At 39.6% G+C, this 18,945-nt stretch overlaps 1 protein-coding gene across 4 annotated transcripts in view; it reads right to left on the bottom strand.

Moving 5' to 3' along the window:
- Positions 1 to 18,945, bottom strand: part of LOC126109764 (neurexin-4) — a 167,191-nt gene that overhangs the window by 42,121 nt on the left and 106,125 nt on the right. For all 4 annotated transcript variants that reach the window (XM_049914817.1, XM_049914819.1, XM_049914816.1 and 1 more), the window contains exons 13-14: positions 18,024 to 18,227; positions 12,785 to 12,940 (exon numbers count right to left, since the gene is read on the bottom strand). In XM_049914817.1, the coding sequence (XP_049770774.1) occupies positions 12,785 to 12,940; positions 18,024 to 18,227 (360 nt within the window). The remainder of the gene's footprint in view (positions 1 to 12,784; positions 12,941 to 18,023; positions 18,228 to 18,945) is intronic.

Genomic DNA, 18,945 nt, shown 5'->3' with positions numbered 1-18,945 from the left:
TTTTGATGAAGGCTTTAGGCCAAAAGCTGTATTTGTGAGAGTCTTTTTGATGTGCCTATCTGCGACTCAGCATCTCCACTATATGGTGAATAGCAACGTTCCTTTTCACAATATTGTTACATTCCATCCTGGATTTTCCTTGTTTGATTTTTGTTAGCCTATTCTTGTTTATTCTGTGTAAATATCTAACACGTGGTTCTTACTTCTCTTATTGCTCCTATTATCTTTCTCACTGCTCCCTAATTTTAGGTTTCTGTGCTCACTCCCCTTTTTTAACTATAATTTTCTTTGTAATTCTCTTCTCCAATTCTTATAGTCAATCTAATTCACTATTAGTTCTCAGTATCGGTTTGCCCAGACACATTCCAGTTACGTTACCATATTGTTACAGCATTATTTTTGCATCTCTTGATACCCACTTTTTATTGTAAATATTCTTAGTTCCTCCCCTTTATCTGTGGAAGGTTTTCTGGCCCACTTTCTTTCATTCTCTGTACTACATAGCTTAAATGTTTAATCCAGTCTATTAAACCAGTGTGGCCCTGTGAAGTAGCAGATAACAGATCTAAGGGTAAGGAGATCATTTCCCACTCAGTCCTAGCATTTTTATTTGTTACATATAACTTTTTTTAACCTCTGGCAATGTTTGTTAATGTGAAAAATGCCCAGCTGTTCCATGGTTCAGAGCCCACTCTAAACCACAGGTCTCCCTGTAACCACATAGGTCAGTCAGTTCAAAGGTCAGAGAAAGTCAATGGGTTAGCAACTTCAATAGCATCGTGCCTAGTAAAAAACAACCTTCAAGCTGACGACAGCTTTACATAATTCGCCAATGTCTGCTACTAAAAACATCAGTGCATTTTCAGTGTTGGTACGAAAATTAGTTTTCTCCACAGAGTTATCTGCTAGATTTTCAGGTAGTGTCTCACAACCATCTAACAGTTCATTTCAATACCTTGCTTCCCTCTTCCCAACTTTACTGGTGACACTTGGTACACTTTTCATTTATCATGCCAAATTCTTTGTTTTCTTTCCTGATGCACAACTGAAGAAGACAGAACCCAACACATTAGCTCACATCTGTAATTATTTGGAAGTGCTTAAAAGTTTCGGCCATGACCTTCATTTCTGTTTTTGTCTGTCTGCTGCAAGTTAACATCCAAAGTAAGTCACAGCTAGTCCCTCAAGTTTTGGGGACAATGTAGAAATCTTGCTTTGTTTTTTAGGTACTTGTTGAGCTGGTTTGTCACAGCTGCCTTCTTGTCCATTGTGAAGTGTCAAGTGGGTACCTGTCTCGTGTACAAAATTGTTGAGTATTTGTACTATCAGCAGTAAAACATGTTCTAGCTCCAAGAGAAAATGTGGGGAGGTTTGGATTTTAGCTCAAGATATTTGTGTATAGTCTTGCAATCACAGATTCCAAGGTCATCAGCTCTCCTTGCCTAGCTGATTAGATACTGAATATGAAACTGGTTGTCTCTGAATTGAGCACTACATCAATGTGCACCAGAAACTTCAGATGCATTAGTATTTGTCACTTAACACACAATTTCTTTCCCATCAATATTTGGATGTAGTTTCACTCTGAAGATCTTCTCCTTAAGTGCCATTACAATGCAAGTAATATAAACAATGTAGGAAAAGACAGATTACTACTTCCTGTAATGATGACACATTAAATTGCTGACAGACACAATTAAAAATGGTAATTGCAATCTCTCTTTCTATATTTGTGATATTCCTACCTGGAGTTTCAATTGTTTGATTATACAAAACAAGTAAGCTATACAGTTCTGTAAGTATAGTAATCAATGCATTACTGCCACTATAATTTTACTACACAAGCTGGGCACACAAAACATTTACTACAGCAAACCTACTTCAACTGCACAAGTTATTCTACTACTAACTTCACACAGTGCAAGTATAAACCATACACACATTTAGTAGCCTACATTGTGCATTCACTTGAAATAGCAGGGATAAAGCCACCAAATAACACATAAAACAATGTGCAATGTTCTGTTCTGTTTGTGAATATTCAGTGACACTGGTTAATTTAAGTACAGTAATATTACAGTTCAATGGTAACACCCAGTATTTCAGTCACAGGTATAATTTTTTGCATAACATATCTTCTTCTGCCATACGATGTATGGAATTAGCTACCGTATTTACTCGAATCTAAGCCGCACTTTTTTTCTGGGTTTTGTAATCCAAAAAACCGCCTGCGGCTTAGAATCGAGTGCAAAGCAAGCGGAAGTTCAGAAAAATGTTGGTAGGTGCCGCCACAACTAACTTCTGCCGTCGAATACATGTAGCGCTACCACAGGCATGCTTTGTAGGCACAAAGATAAATACGGGTGCTAAAACCTCTGCGTCAGTAAATAAATTTAAAAAAAAAAAAAAAAAATAAAAAAAATAAAAAAAAATAATAAAAAAAAAAAATTCCGTATTGTTCATCTTCAAATGTAGCACAATTTAAATGTACTACTAAAATCCGACTGGCAAGACTGTTTGGGATGTTTGTCAATATGGCCAACTCTACGTTCTGAATTTTTTCCTACCTGTGAGAATAGATGGTTGCTAATAGGAACCTGATGAAATGTGAATCACATGCAGTATTCTCTTCACCATAAGAATAATACGAGTATAAACATATTGCCATGTATTCTTTCGTGTTTGCTGCTATCTCATTTAAATCCTGTCTGCCTAATAAACTACGAAACTTGAGTGAGACAATAGCAAAGGCGGAAGAATATACGTATCGTGTCATGTTTATATTCGTATTATTCTTATGCCTAATAGTGATACAGTCAGAAATGAAGCACGGCAACTGACTAGATTTTTAAATCTAAGATGACTCTAATTTCTGTGCAGAATTTGATGTACTAAAGAAGCGGGCGCAAAGATTTTCAAACGGAGAAAAATTTTCGCCTAACTCTCGTTCAGAACATGTTCTATCATACGCAGTTTAATATTTGGTTCTTGTTGATCATTATCAAAGAAAGCAGCAGTGTAAGTAACAACAAATAGCAGTCTCTTGCCATTGTTTCGCTAATGAGACGATTCCTCTCTTTTTTTTTAATTGTAAGCGGCGGTAGCGCGCACAAAAGCAAGCCATGCCGCGAGCGGCGAGAGGCCGTAAATACGCACTATCAGAATGCGACAAACAATGCATGACACTGTACAGTAATGCATTTTCAGCTTAGAGTGACTGACGTAAACACCGATAACAAAGAAAACGGCACTTATCAGATCAAAGCAAAATAAGCAATCGATTCAAACCAGACGAAGCACGTGAAAAAGGAAGGGTACCCGTATAAATATGGACGGAGAGCCTGACGCATAGCAATGACTACCTGGTAAAGCTTAACTGCTAAGCTTACGACTCGAACCAAACTACTGTAGCTGTATCGTCATTCATTCGACCTAAATTGTGTCTCATATTACAATGGACCAACTTTGTTTCGATTTGGAGGTGCGGCCTAAAACTTTTCTCTCCCCTTGAATTTCGAGTCTCAAATTTCAGGTGCGGCTTAGATTCGGGAAATTTTTTTTTTTCCTTTATTTCGAGTCTCATTTTTCAGGTGCGGCTTAGATTCGAGTGCGGCTTAGATTCGAGTAAATACGGTATCTAAATTCTCTGACATATATGTAATAGAGTCAAAGTGCTTATTTGTATATACAAAATAGGCACAATATTGTAATTTTGACATAATGTACGCAAATACTGAATAGCCTATCCAAAGTGGGTGCTGGAGTTATTTCATTGTACTGACACAGTCAGAGCCATATTTGGGCACGTGCCAAAGAGGTGCAAACTGTACAGGGCAACAAAATTTTGTCCTGCTGTAGGTAACAGAGAACGGCAGTCTTATGTGGAATCCAGGTATTTGTTCATCTGTTTTGCTTGTCTGAACAGAGTGCTCAGTATCAAATTTAGGGTGTGTGATGCCTCTGTGCAGTAATGTATTTTACACCCTCCTTTCTAAAATTCATCATTGCTATTTGTTTATGGACTGCCTACAATAAAGTTGCATAAACATTACAGACAATATGTATACATTCTTTACCAAAGTTGTTCCCTAAATTTCTCTGTAGCATCATACATTTGACTGTAGACTTTATTTCTCTTCTGTAACTCATCCTGAAAAAGAATTTGTACATATCTTAGAAAATGACATTTTCAGTCTTTTCCAGATCTGAGCACACTCTGATCCTGTTTCTTCTACAGGACATTTAGAGATTTATCTTGCACTGTAGCCTACAAGATTAATATGCTTGTACATGGAAGATATTGTGTAGCTGGACTAGTAGTAAAATAAGAGTTTAATGGTGAGATGTACACACAGCATTAACGATAGAGAACATCCATTTATTATGTGAGGGATTTTCTTTAAAATTTAGACCAATCCCTCCCCATTCAATGAGATTTGGTGAGATATTGTTATTTCCTTTTAAACACTGACAAACAGTTTAACAAAAACAACATTATGAAAGGGTAGTTGCTACTCGCCAAGAAAAAGACTGTCAACAAAGCTTTTAGCCAAACAAGCCTTCCTCAGAATTAGACGACCACACACACACACACACACACACACACACACACACACACCGTATGATCACAGTCTCTTGCTGCTGAGGGCAGACTGGCCTTGGATGCCAGAGGTTGTGGTCTCGTGTGTGTGTGTGTGTGTGTGTGTGTGTGTGTGTGTTTTTTTTTGACAGTCTTCTTCTTGTGCCTTTCTGCGACTCAGTATATCCACTATATGGTGAGTAGCAACCATCCTTTTCGTAATATTAGTCATTATTCCATCCTGGATTTTCCACTTTAATAAAGCCATGTTATATTTATAAAGTGTAATAAACAGTGGTTTTAACATGTGATTAAAAAAATTATTTAAACAGTCCAACCTGAGCAGTGTTCAGACAAAAAGGCTCCAAGAAAATAATATTAACTGTTTTGACGGATCTTTGAAAACTGACATTTTATTATTATATTGTATACGTTAAATGTAATTGAACCTTTACTTACTCTGCATTTGAAAAACAGCATTTGTTGTACATTCCTTTGAACTGTATGATTATGTAGCTTTTCAGCCTCGTTATCTATATGATCACTAAGAGAATTCTTGTCTGTGAACTTCAGCTAAGGTTCCATCCACAAACAATCAACTTCTTATTTGTTCTGGCTTGTCAGCATGCCACTTAACATATAGATTGTAAAAGCTGAGCACAATAACATCAGCTTCATACACGTTACAGAATATCATGACTGACTCACTGACTGGCACACAGCAATTTTGACCGAAGAGGCAGAGAACTCCCTGAATGAAATCTAATTAACACTTGTGCGGCATTTGTTCCAAACTGGGAAATTCTGGGCATGCACATGTGTAAAGCATTTAGTTCAGTTCAGAGAGGTAATAAAAATTAGTCGGCACATTAATATTGTGGTGTCACCGCCAGACACCACACTTGCTAGGTGGTAGCCTTTAAAACGGCCGCGGTCCGCTAGTGTACGACGGACCCGCGTGTCGCCACTGTCAGTGATTGCAGACCGAGCGCCGCCACACGGCAGGTCTAGAGACACTTCCTAGCACTCGCCCCAGTTGTACAGCCGACTTTGCTAGAGATGGTTCACTGACAAATTACGCTCTCATTTGCCGAGACGATAGTTAACATAGCCTTCAGCTACGTCATTTGCTACAACCTAGCAAGGCGCCATTATCATTTGCTATTTATCTTGTGATGCATGTACTGTCAGACCGATGTTCACCAATTATGGATTAAAGTTAAGTATTCCAGAAGCTATGTACTTTTCTTCCTACTATAAACTCCTATAACTGTTCCAGACCTCACGCCAGTCTGCGTGAGCTTAGACGCGTGCCTATCGGCTACCAATCATAGTGGCTTGGCTGTCTTGCCAAGTCACAATAAATAATGTCTATGCTCAGTATTTATTATGTAAAACAAAATGTTATCCATTATAATGACATATATTCTCTGAATTATAAAACTGACATGAGATTCTAAGTGCCCCTCTCCCCCTTTAAATAAGATTTGGTGAGATTTTGCCAGACCCCTCTCCGTCATTTTGAGCTCACATAATTAATGGATGTCCTCTTAAAATCCATGAACACAATAGGTCTGGGCTGCCCTAAAACCTAGGAGTAGCATGCCATTTACCATAGTACAAAAATCACAAATATGTTTGTCTGAAAGCACAATTTTTTCCAAGTGTACTCATTATTGCACTACAATGTACCAGGAGGGACATCAAAATAAATAAATAAAAAACATAATAAGTTCAAAACGAGGAGGACAACATATACTGGAGTAGTTGTGGTCCTTGGCATTAAAGAAAACAGCATTTATTCATTTCCCACAGAGGCTTCAGGACACACTTCAGCTCAGCTTGGCAACAATGGCAGAGATAGTATTTTTTATAATTTTTTTTACACAGTAATCGTGCATAATTCTCACTGTCATCTCCACAAAAATTTCAAGCAGAATATTATGCTTGTCATCATGGCCCAAGTTCAAAATATTAGATGTAATCTATGAAATAAACACTGATGATGAAAGCCTGCACTGTTTGATGACTGTACAATCATCTAAAATACACTAATGAGCCAACACATTATGACCACCTGCTTAGTAGCTTATGGGTTCACCTTTGCAATGCAACACAACAGATATTCCGCATACAGTGGATCTGACAAGCCCACAGTAGGTTTCCAGATGTATGTGGTACCAGATGTGTAGACCCAAATCATGCAACTCCCATAAATTACAAGCCAGTGGTCTGTAGGCAAAGAGCTGACATCCCACAGTGGCAAAGACAAGTTCACCAGGTTCACAACAGTCCTTACACCACTGTAGCATGATTCTGGCCTCATAAAACAGTTATCTTCCTGGAAAGTGCCATTACAGTCACGGAAGACATCAGCATGAAGAGATAAAGGTGGGCCACAATAATCTTCACATACACTGAGGAACCAAAGAAACTAGTACACCTGCTTAATATCATGTAGGGCCCCCACGAGCAGCAGAAGTGCTACAACACGATGTGGCATGACTCGACTAATGTCTAAAGTAGTGCTGGAGGGAACTGACACCAAGAATCCTGCAGGGCTGTCCATAAATCTGTAAGAGTACGACAGGGTAGAGATCTCTTCTGAGCAGCACATTGCAAGGCACTCCAGATATGCTCAATAACGTTCATGTGTGGGGAGTTTGGTGGCCATAGGTAGTGTTTAAAACTCAGAAGTGTGTTCCTGGAGCCACTCTGCAGCAATTATGGATGTGTGGGATGTCACACTGTCCTGCTGGAAGTGCACAAGTCTGTTGGAATGCACAATGGACACGAAGGAATGCAGGTGATCAGACAGGATGTTTAAGTACGTGTCACCTGTCAGTCGCATCTAGACATATCAAGGGTCCCCCTATCACTCCAACTGCGCACGCCCCACACCATTACAGAGCCTCCACCAGCTTTAACAATCCCCTGCTGACAGTGCTGACAGGCCTAGACAAGGTGTAAAGCTTCGTGTTGTGCAGTCATCAAGCGTACAAGAGTGGGCTTCGGCTCTGAAAGCCCATATCATTGATGTTTCATAGAATGATTCACATGCTGACACTTGTTGATGGCCCAAAACTGAAATAATGCAGCAATTTGCAGAAGGGTTGCACTTCTGTCACATTCAATCATTCTCTTTAATCATCGTTGGTCGCGTTCCTGGAAGGCCTTTTTCCGGCCACAGTCGTAGATTTGATGTTTTACAGGATTTCAGATATTCATGGTATACTTGCGAAATAGTCGTATGGGAAAATCCCCACTTCATCGCTGCCTCGGAGATGCTGTGTCCCATTGCTCATGTGCCGACTCTAACACCACATTCAAACTCACTTAAATGTTGATAACCTGCCATTGTAGCAGCAGTAACTGATCTAATAACTGTGCCAGACATTTGCTGTCTCACACAGGCATTGCCAACCGCAGCCCCGTATTCTGCCTGTTTACATATCTCTATATTTGAATACCCACGCCAATACCAGTTTCTTTGGCATTTCAGTGTAATTCACTGCTGTCATAGTGCCTTCGATTATACTATCACAGGCCCTGGAAGCTCAAATGAGTATCCCTCGTAGCATAATACCAGCAGAAAAAAAGCTCCTATCAGAGCACAAAGATGTGAATATGCACCTTTTTGTTTAAAAGACTGTGACCGAGAAATGGCGTACCAGCTGACTCATGCTACATTCCTCAGCACGTTTAAAAATTTTGGCATGTGAACATACTCGCACTTTTTTTAACATGCAACTCACCTCAAACTCCCACAAGCTCCCCCCACTGCAACACACTCACACCCACTAGTGCTTTTCTGTAAGTTGCTCATACCCATCCACTCCCAGATGCCCTATCTCACTTACTCATTCAGCCTAACTCAACCCATTGTCATTACCTCTTTGAGTGTCTCTGTCATTGTGTCCTGTGTCACGGCCACAGTCACATGTGTTCTGTCCTATTGCTAGTCTCCTCTCACTGTCTTCCTATTGCTCTCTCTTACTGCTAACATCTCATTCCTTTCTTCTTACTGCTATTGTTTCTTCTCACTGTCACTGTCTCTCACTTCCTTTTGTCATTTTCGTATACTCTGTCTCTCATTATCACTGGCTCTCACCCACTTCTACTTTCTCCTTCCCCTCTAGCACAGTCTCCTCCACTCTTTTCCTATTACTGTTCTGTCACTTTCAACTATGTTCCACTGCCACTACATCCCTCTATTTTTCGCACACTACCATCGTCTCCTTCGCTCTTTCTATAATATGATCACTGTCTACTATATTCTAGTATTTATTACTTTACTGTGTATTTGCCACTGACACTGTCTTCTCTCTCAGCATAAAAATGTGCAAATATGTTCACACGATAAGAGTTTTTGTGAAAATTTTTGAAGGTACCGAGGAAGGTACAATGAGCCAGGCTGGTACCCCATTTTGCTCCAGTAACAGTATTTTTCCGCAGTTTCCTTTATTTTCACTGCTACAGCAGGGCATGTAAGTCATACGAAAAGAAATGTATTGGTCACTAAAATTTTGATAGTTTATTTATGTGAAATTAAAATAACATAACACAAAATTTACACCTCAGAGCGGACTTTACGTGCAAAAAACAATTTTGTGTGCGGACTCAGTACTAAAACGTGGGGTTTTCGTACGATAACAGATACTTGACAGCATATTTCTCCTTGCTATGTCACTTTATAAACTATATTTTCACCTCATACCGGATATTAAAGGAGTATTTTGTGTGTACAAGTAGGGTAACTTTGTACTTCTGTATCTTGGAAACGGACAGAGAGATGGGAAAAATTTTCAAGCTTGTTCGAGATCAAGATCTTAGGAATACATTGTAATAACTGCAGCCATTTGCTGGACTTATCTCATAATCTACAACTTCTTGGATTGTTTCTTGATAGCAGATAAATATTTTTGAAAGCAGGGAGATAGCCCCTCTAGATAAATGCCTAGAGAATATGCCATACAAATTTTAGCAATTTGTTGCAGTTATTACTTAGATTTTGTCTCTTATCGCATTTTATGTGTAGAAGTAGGGCAACTTTGAACCTCTGTACCTTGAAACGGATAAAGATATCGTGAAAATTTTCGAGGTTGTTCGAGATCAGGATCTTAGGAATATAGCGTAAAAATTTCAGCCACTTCCTGTGCACAGGTGTCTTGGAATCCTCGGCTGTGTTTTGTTCCTCTGGTGATGACAAAAATATAATAAAAAAAACCTTTTTGTGGGGTTTCCCGAGGAACCGTCTGTAGTACCTCCATAAATTCCACCGAGCTCACTGTAGACAACATCCAATGCAAAAAGAATCAACTGATTTGCTCTATTTGGCTAATCAGGAGGAAGAGCGTAATAGTCATACATTGATGTGTAGTGCAGGATAGTGACACTAAGACAATACTACTGTTGGGAATGCAAATGGTCCCTAGCCCAAGAATTATCCAAAACACCTTTTTATCACCAGTAGAACCCGAGGTATCAGCATCAGAAAATCCTGTTTTTACGCATGGCATTTTGGAACATATTAGGTATGCATGCTGTCACATGTATACCTATTACCCCTATGAGCCCGCATCCATGGCCCGGTGCAAATTTCGAGCAGCTGTTCCCCTGGATGGTGGCATATCAGGACACGACTGTCGACCTAGTGTGACAAGGAATGTGATTTATCCAACCAGGAGACACATTTCCATTTACACATGGTCTAATCACGATATCCCGCATGCACTGCACTTGTAATTAATGATGCTGTTGGGTTTACATGGGAACACAGATAAGTCACCTCTACAGAGCCTTGTCTTAAAAAATGTGCACTGAACAGCCTGCTCCGAAACATTTGTGCCACCAACAATGCAGTCTTGTCATCTGCCACAGATTCTCATTTCTCTTAGCTTTTTTTATACACTTTCCTTATTGTGTCACATGCCTGCAACGTCAATGGAGATTCAATGTCACGGTTATAATGCTTTGACTTATCACAGTATTTCACACATGATAAAAAATAAAGAAGAGTATGGGTCCTTATTTTATGACATGTTTCCGGGTTCATATGGCAACAGGACACTGTGGGAAATATACTGTGTGTTCTTTTTATTCTGCGTACCTGTCTGAACGAGAAACATAATTTTGTTTCATATGTGAAAAAACTGCACTTGTTACCATGCTTTGGAAGCACTGTATCAAGCATAATGTATTGGGTAGCCTAGCGACAGAAACAATGTTGCTGCTAAGCAGTGAATTTTACTTGTCTTAGGGTGTTTGTTGAATTGTTTTCACGATGGTATGTAGCAACACATTTTCACACCATAGTTAGCCAATGTTTGAATCCCGACTCAAATCAAAGCAAATGGTAAAATTTTAGAGCATTATTCCAGATTCTTCGCCCACAACATGTTTAACTGGCCCACACAGTTATCCAGCTTTAAAACAGCATGAAATAACATGGCTCATTAGGGGGTGAGGGGAATGAGATGAGCATTATTACTCAAAGTGAGACAGTCTTGTAAAGCACAACTGCAGAAGACATCAGCCACAAGTTCCTGAAATATTGTCCTGATGATCATTTTCTCCATATCACTCTATTGCATTGGGTGTGGAATAGCTTCGCAAAACTTGTGTGTATATCTGTGGCAGAATGACACACAGCATTTCTTTACTCTTGACAATCAGGGCTCTTGACATAAGTTGTGACGTAACAACGAAAAAATTTAATCAGGTTGGTGGAAAGACAACGAACTACAAAAAGAGAGTAAATCAAATGACAGTTCTTCGGTGAAGGTTAAGGAAGAGAATCTGTCAAAAACTTGCATTTTGATATTCCATCTTGAGCCAGTTAAGTCAAAACATTTACAAGGTTTTGTCTGTGGTGGACAACAAATGTTCAGGACATAAGTAGAGACAGAAGATTATTGATCAACATCCACTGATGACAAATGATTGTAGACAGAGAACATGTTTGTATTGATGGGCATTAGCATCTGTTATAAACAATTTGGCAAAACTACAGAAACATTAAATCTGGAGTCTTGATAAGGATTTTTAACCCTGTCCACTCAAACGCAAGTCCAATGCCTTGCCACTAGACCATCTGCTTGCTAAGAGACAAAAGGAAAAGTTAAAAAAAAGAACATGGCAACCTGTGATATGTGCAGGTAGAAGTTTATTTCTTTTCGATAGTTTCACACAAATTCTAGGAAGCCGTCAGATAGTGTCCACCCTATATTTTTTAAATCTGTATTATATTCAACATTGTCAACAGGAACTAAAAAACATGAAGAATAGCTAGTAGTCCAGTAGTGACTAAGAAGTGTTGTTGGTACATGTAGCAGAGAGCCACCACAGCAGAGGAGGCATGAAGTAAAGGAGCAAGCAAGGCAAGGTCAACATGTTTGTCCCAATATGATAAGTGCTACAGGATGTGTCATTACTCCAAATGTCGCACTAGAGTTATTTGTGATTGCTTTATCAAGAGGGCACAAAAAATTTTTGTTTAAAAAACATTTTGTTTTTGATGAGAAATAAAGCAAGCTAGGCATCAGATAAAACATTAGAGACAGTATTTGGCAAAGCCAACTCCATCTATACATTGCAAAAACGAATCTCCCCCCCCCCCCCCCCCCAACACATATATAGTTTGCAACACCAGACATATTAAATGTAGTCTATGGACATAACAATCACCACAAGTAGCAGAGTAGCAGCTGTTGACATTATCGCTTGTCACCAGACACTCACGCTTCTGAGTCTGCAATGGTGGGAAGCATATATGCTGGTTCACTTACTGCACAGATTATCTGAGATGGCACATCTACTGTAATTTCGATAATGTGCAGGGCAGATAGTGTATTTAATTTACACTCCAGTTTTGTCAAGAGTATTTGCTAAAGTTAATCAACTGGTCAAAAGTATTTACTAAAGTGAATCAACTTAAGTATATAATAATGTCCCAAGCTTCTCGCTGAACTATTATTGCCCGACTGTAGCTCTGACTTGTTCTCCAACGTAACAATAAATTTCCTATTGTTCCTGCAAGAGCATTACAGATAGCAAAGTGACCAAACCTGGCAACATAAAAACTGTGGAGACCATAGGGGGATGTTACATGCTCAAAGTTGACGTGTTCTTGACAGTTTGTGTGTGTCATAATCTTTACCGGCAGGTCCAGAAATGCTGCAGCTGGTCATCTAGTGAACCCCCTACCTGCGTCGCAGTTGCACCACTTGGTCGGGTCAGCACACGTCCCCATGATCCCACAGGCGCACTTGCGTGAACCCGGAACAGCTCCTGCCCAGTAGTCCATCTTCTGATTACTCCGGGACACCCACCAAGAGTAGGGTTCAAACCTGTCCGTTTGTGCTGAAAAACACGGGAACAAAATTTACAAATAAAACAACAGGAAATACATGATGACTGCGCAAAACATTGAGGACTGAGGAATACCATACACAACAATCTTAAGTATTGGCCCTCTTCAATTTTTCATACCACGAAGATTTGGAGGCAAGTGCCAGGGCATCAATTCGCTAAAACAGGAACATGCAATTCCTAAAAGCACTCAAAATAATCAACTCTGAAGTTTTCAAGTGCTGCTAAGTACAAAACACTTTGATTGTATTAAAAGCTGAATGCGTAGCATTCAAACCTTATACTGGCTCAAAATTTTTTATTTATACTTCAATTTTAATTTCAATTCCATATTTACTACGAAATTGAAATTAATTCACACAAGTAAGCACATCTCTCGCACACATGACCGGGTGCAGTGTGTGTGTGTGTGTGTGTGTGTGTGTGTGTGTGTGTGTGTGTGTGTGTGTGTGTGTCTTTCATTATCTGAAAAACTCTTTTGCCAAAAGCGTGTTTTCATTGTGCCTGTCTGCTACTCAACATGTCATCTTTAGAGTGACTAGCAATCTACCATTTCCTTACATTACTTAATGCATTAACTCATTTGTAAAGTAATCGAGTTTTTATAGCTAGAAAAGTAAATACTGATTTCTTTCCAGAGAATGAACACTATTATTGAGGTATATATTTTTTCATTTAACAATTAGACTTTTCTAATATTTTGTATCAAATATTAATTTATTTTGAATACTCACATTCATGTTATTAGCAATTAAAAATAAAAATCTTATATTAATTAATAAATTATGATATAATATTTGTCAATAATATTTCAATTTGATAACGAATATAGAATCCAAAAAATAATAAAAAACAAAAGAGCTTCTACTGGTGGGATTCTCAAGAGTGACATCATAACTACACGATTCGAATGTTTTATGTAATCATCTGTAGGGAATAAAATCACCTGTAGGGAATAAAATGCTACCAAGAAGTAGCCATAGAAATAATTACTGGTACAAGCACAATACATGCAAAATATATAATAACAAACCTTAAAATTAATGTGCATCCAGTGATCAGTTCAAAATCAACATTGCTGAAGAACTAAGAGAAGTCAGCAGCAATCATCTTGGTATTGCTACATAAGTACAACATGAAAGCCCTTACTGCCTGTAAGAAGCAGGTAGGCAGGAGAGTTGTAAATGCTGTTAGTGTTTTAAAGTGAATAGATGTTGATCAGGTAGGAAATACAGCACGAGCAAAAAAACCATAATCTATGGTCAAACATCCCTCCCTGTGCGAAAGTCTATTGTTAGGACCACTTGCTCCAGACTGCATAGATTTATGGTGTGAGGAGGAAGAGGACACAGTTCAAAATAGAAAACTTCTCTTAATTCCCACGTTCCTAATCCTTGCGTAGAATAAGATTTGAAACAGAAACCACAAATCAGGTCCTCGAAATTTGCGGGTATAATGCAATGAGCTACAGGCCACTTGTTGCATGTCAGATCCACAACCCAACAGGCCAACCACAGATACACAGTACACTGGCCTCTTACATCAACATAGCTGTAAATAGATAGTGATTTCATTGCGACACCATCTAAATACGTACGTACTCCACAAGCCACCGTATGACGCATGGCGGAAGTCACCTCGTACAATTGCTAGTCACTCCCTTTCCTGGCATCCTATATGCATCCGTACAAGCCACATTTGATCTTTTCTTCAACATCCTTATGCAAAAGTACTTCGGTGGCGATGGCAGTAGCGGTATTCGGCACTATGTCAAAAATGTCGGTTCTCTGAAGTTTCTCGACAGTGCGTCCCAAAAGGAACATCATCTTCCCTCTAGATGTTCCCATTCGAGTTCATATAGGATTTATGCAATACCTGCATTTTGATAAAACCTGCCAGAAATGTATCTAGAACCAACCTGATATGTGGCAATGTCACTAGAATTCACAGTCGCTTCACACAACCTAGATTGCATTAACCCTTCGGCTGCTACAGACATGCTCTCTGCATTCTGTGCTGAGTGCGGCTTTCTTGTCACACTACTGCTTGCCTAATGCTGCTAACTGTGCTGAGAGATGGCATTCATTTATCAATGAACTATTCATCATCCAATTGAAAGATATCTATTTGGTGAAACAATATGATGTCTGCACATCCTAGACTGATATCCACTTGATAAAGGACTGCATTTCTTTTCATTACTCATATTTGTTACTGTGCTGCATCACATTAAATAAAGCACTGTGTGAAATTTTGAAGGGTTTGCAGCAGTAAAAATGCACTGTGTAAACTTTGCGTAAATATGATTTTAGCTCATACAGGGTGCTGTGTGGGAACTTCCTTATTTAAAAAAAAAATCATAAAAGAGAAAGTACTAAAAAATCAATTTAATTCTCTTTTCTTTACTTAGAGACACATTTAAAGTTTTATTTCATTAGGTTTTGAAAATGATATCTCGAAGGCAGCCTCTGTTCTGTTCAATGCATTTGGTGGGTCAAACTATGAAGTTTCAGTCCACCTTGTCCAGCATATGTCTGTCTACATTGGCAATGGCAGCACAAATATTGTTCCACAGCTCACTTAGGGTACATGGACAACTGGTATACACCAAGAATTTAAAATAGCCCCATAAGAATTGCAAGGGGCCAAATGTGACACCATACTGGCCACTGAAGATCACCCTCTGCAAGAGATGAGATGGCCAAGAAAGTGTTAGCGCAAGGACGTCGCTGATGTTCGTGCCATGTGAACTGTGGTGACATTTTTTTGGAAAAAGACATTCCCCATGTCAAATTCTTCAAGTTCAGGAAGCAAAATTTCCTCAATCATCTGGATTTAACACTCAGAAGTGACCGTAATTGCTCTAGCTCTCTCTCTCTCTCTCTCTCATTAGAAAGAGAGAGAGAGAGAGAGAGAGAGAGAGAGAGAGAGAGAGAGGGCCAATAATGCCAATTTTGGATAAAGCACACCAAACAATCCCACATTCTCTACGGAGGCTTGGCAATTTGTGCCACTCCAGTATCAGACGTTTTGTTTATTCACAAAACCATACAAATGAAAATGTGCCTTGTCGCTTAAGAACACGAGGGCGTCATGAAGCAGGTTCTCGATCAAGGCTTCACACACATTTCTGCATGAAACAAAATCGCATGGATTAAGTGTGTGCACCAATGTCAGTTTTTATGGATGAAATCTGATGTCTTCGTGAAGAATTCATATTACTGGGTGACCAGAATTTGCAAGAGCACTGGATGTTTGCAGTTGGGGGAATTCAAAATACCCAGTCTTACGTTCTCGATGTTTTCTAGTGTCGTGGTGGTTCTTAAAGATACTGGTTTCTTTTTCTGCACATTACCAGTACCCATGAACATCTCCATCCCCATAAAAATAAAATTTGATCAGGAACACAATCTGCAGGTACAATATTAAACTGTTCCCTGAATGCACACTAGGTCGTTATGACCTACTAGCAATTTGGAAAGCGAGCAGCAAATGACAGCGTGCAAAGAGGCACGTCCTCGCCTTTTGCCCACTGCACAATTGCTACTACGGTAACCATCTTAAAAACATTAGGTCCTGCCCTTCCGAATACACTCACGCACACACAGCAATGAATAACGGTTGCTGTGTGGTGCATGTTTCAAATAAGAATCTTCCCACATTGCATCCTGTACACTGCTGTGTATAAAGTGTAGATATGGTGTCAAAATTTTATTTAAAATTAAGAGCAGAATGCTATTTCATTTCATTGTCAAGTTACTGGTTTTTATATGCAGTAGATGGTCACATGTGGAGCGCCAGTTATGCCCATGTGAACTTTCTGGTTGCTTTTACTACGTATCATTCAATTTTTAAGAAACTAATAATTGATTATTATTTTTTTTTTTTTTTTTTTGTGTATCTTACAGTCTGATACCTTTTCTCAATCTAGGACTGAATGTCTTTTTGTCATTCATCACAGTTACTTTGTTGCATCAAACATAAGTAAACCGTTGCACGAAATTTTAAAGAGTTTGCAAAGACAAAAACCCGTTGCACAGACTTTGCTTATCCATTTTTTTGTATGAAATATAGAAAGATAGATAGATGCATATTAGGAATTATGCAGTCATAACAATCTTATTCATATTTCCCCGCCAGGCTAGCTGAGAGCGCTAACATGCTGCTTCCTGGACTCGGGTAGGCGTGCTGGCGCCAGATCAAATCCGCCCGACGGATTAACGACAACGACCAGTGTGCCGGCCAGCCTGGATGTGGTTTTTAGGTGGTTTTCCACATCTCCCTAGGTGAATACCGGGCTGGTCCCCACGTCCCACCTCAGTTACATGGCTCGCAGACATCTGAACACTTTCGCACTATTCCATGGCTTGCACTAGTCGCAGGCAGTTGGGCTACACCAATTCCGTCCTGGGGGGTACGGGGTGGCGGCAGGAAGGGCATCCGGCCACCCCCTTATACTAACATTGCCACATCCGATTAACCATGCTGACGCTGCATATCCGTGGGAAAACAGGCACAAGCAAAAGAAAGAAAGAAATAAAAATCTTATTCATATTTCATACGAAGTTCAAGATATCAATCAATACAATGTAGTTCTTTTTTTCTTTTTTTTTTTTGGGCACGTATGTTGTATGATAACTACACAAAACTATTTTATTTACCAAGATATGGAAGTAACTCGTCTGCAGCAGTGAAAGAACTGATGGAACAGGACACGTAAAACCACATCAACAGCACTTAAATAAAGCCCGGAGGGCTTTTTTAAACACGTGTCCTCAGCACCTGGGGGCCAGCGTATTACGACGAGTTAACTCGTCCACAACAGTGAAAGGGTTAAGCTACAGGGGTCCATTTTGATTTTGTGTGGCACATAAGGTGTAAAATATATGCGTTGGTGTTAAAAAGAGGTGTTGAGAAGTTACAAGCCAGTACCGCAGACTTACCAGTAACCCTCCTGAGTATTTTACTACCACCTTAAATTCTGTAGCAAATAGCAATTTTTATATGACTAAGTCACCCCTAAGGGGAGAACTTAAAAGATAGAGAGCACATTTCACAATGACTACACACTTACCATTTGCATTGAAGAGCCTAGAATTGCGACACTGGTACATCAGGGACTGCTGACAGGACTGGGATCGGTTGACGAGTGCGATCAGCTGATCCATGTCGGCGTCATAGTGTATGGACTGGACAAAACTGCCTGGTGCCTGGAAGCCATCTACAGGTGTGATCTGCATGTTGCTGTGACTCACCTCTGTCACAACACGCCCATCAGCTGTGGAATTGAAATGAAACCATTACTATAGAGAAATTCTGAATTCACCTGCTCCGAAATAAAATTTCAGTGACTCTCAATTCTGTAAAAGGATATCAAATATGAACTGGACGTTAAACCTGGAGGCTGTGGTAGTAGACGGATATGGGTGCAACCTTGACAGGATGTTGGTGTGGATGTTTGGAAGAGCAATTTGATGTCGAAGTTAGCAATTTCATGCTGCAGTTAGAGTGATACGACCACTCAAGTTAGGCCACAGTGTGTGAGCTAGTGGTACACGAGTTCATTGCACAGGGCATAATTATGAAGTTTCTCGCAAAAGAAGTCACCGACGCTGCGGAAATTTTGGAGGAGGCTTCTTGCACAGTTTGGTGAAGAACCCCCTTTGAAGATTCAAGTGTATCAGTGGCATAAAATGTTTGTGGCAGAATGGGTAGCCACAGAAAGTGTATCCTATCAAAGATGGCTGCGAACAAGCGTCACACTAGACAACATTCGTGCCGTACGGGACATTATTGCAAAAGAACTGCACATGAAATTTTCCGAAATTGCTTGGGCGACAGGAATAAGCTGTGAAAATGCTCGTGCCATCATCACTGATGAGTCTTCAGCACCTACTGCTTTAACGATGGAAAAACAGGATAAAGTCATTGGGCAACTATGGAATATCCACCCTACAGTCCAGATTCATAATCCCTGACTGCATCATGTTTGGACT

This window comes from Schistocerca cancellata, chromosome 12 (assembly GCF_023864275.1).
Source record: "Schistocerca cancellata isolate TAMUIC-IGC-003103 chromosome 12, iqSchCanc2.1, whole genome shotgun sequence".
Classification (NCBI taxonomy): Eukaryota; Metazoa; Arthropoda; class Insecta; order Orthoptera; family Acrididae; genus Schistocerca; species Schistocerca cancellata.
Note: the sequence above shows the minus strand (reverse complement) of the source record. Positions and strands in the feature narration are given on the sequence as shown.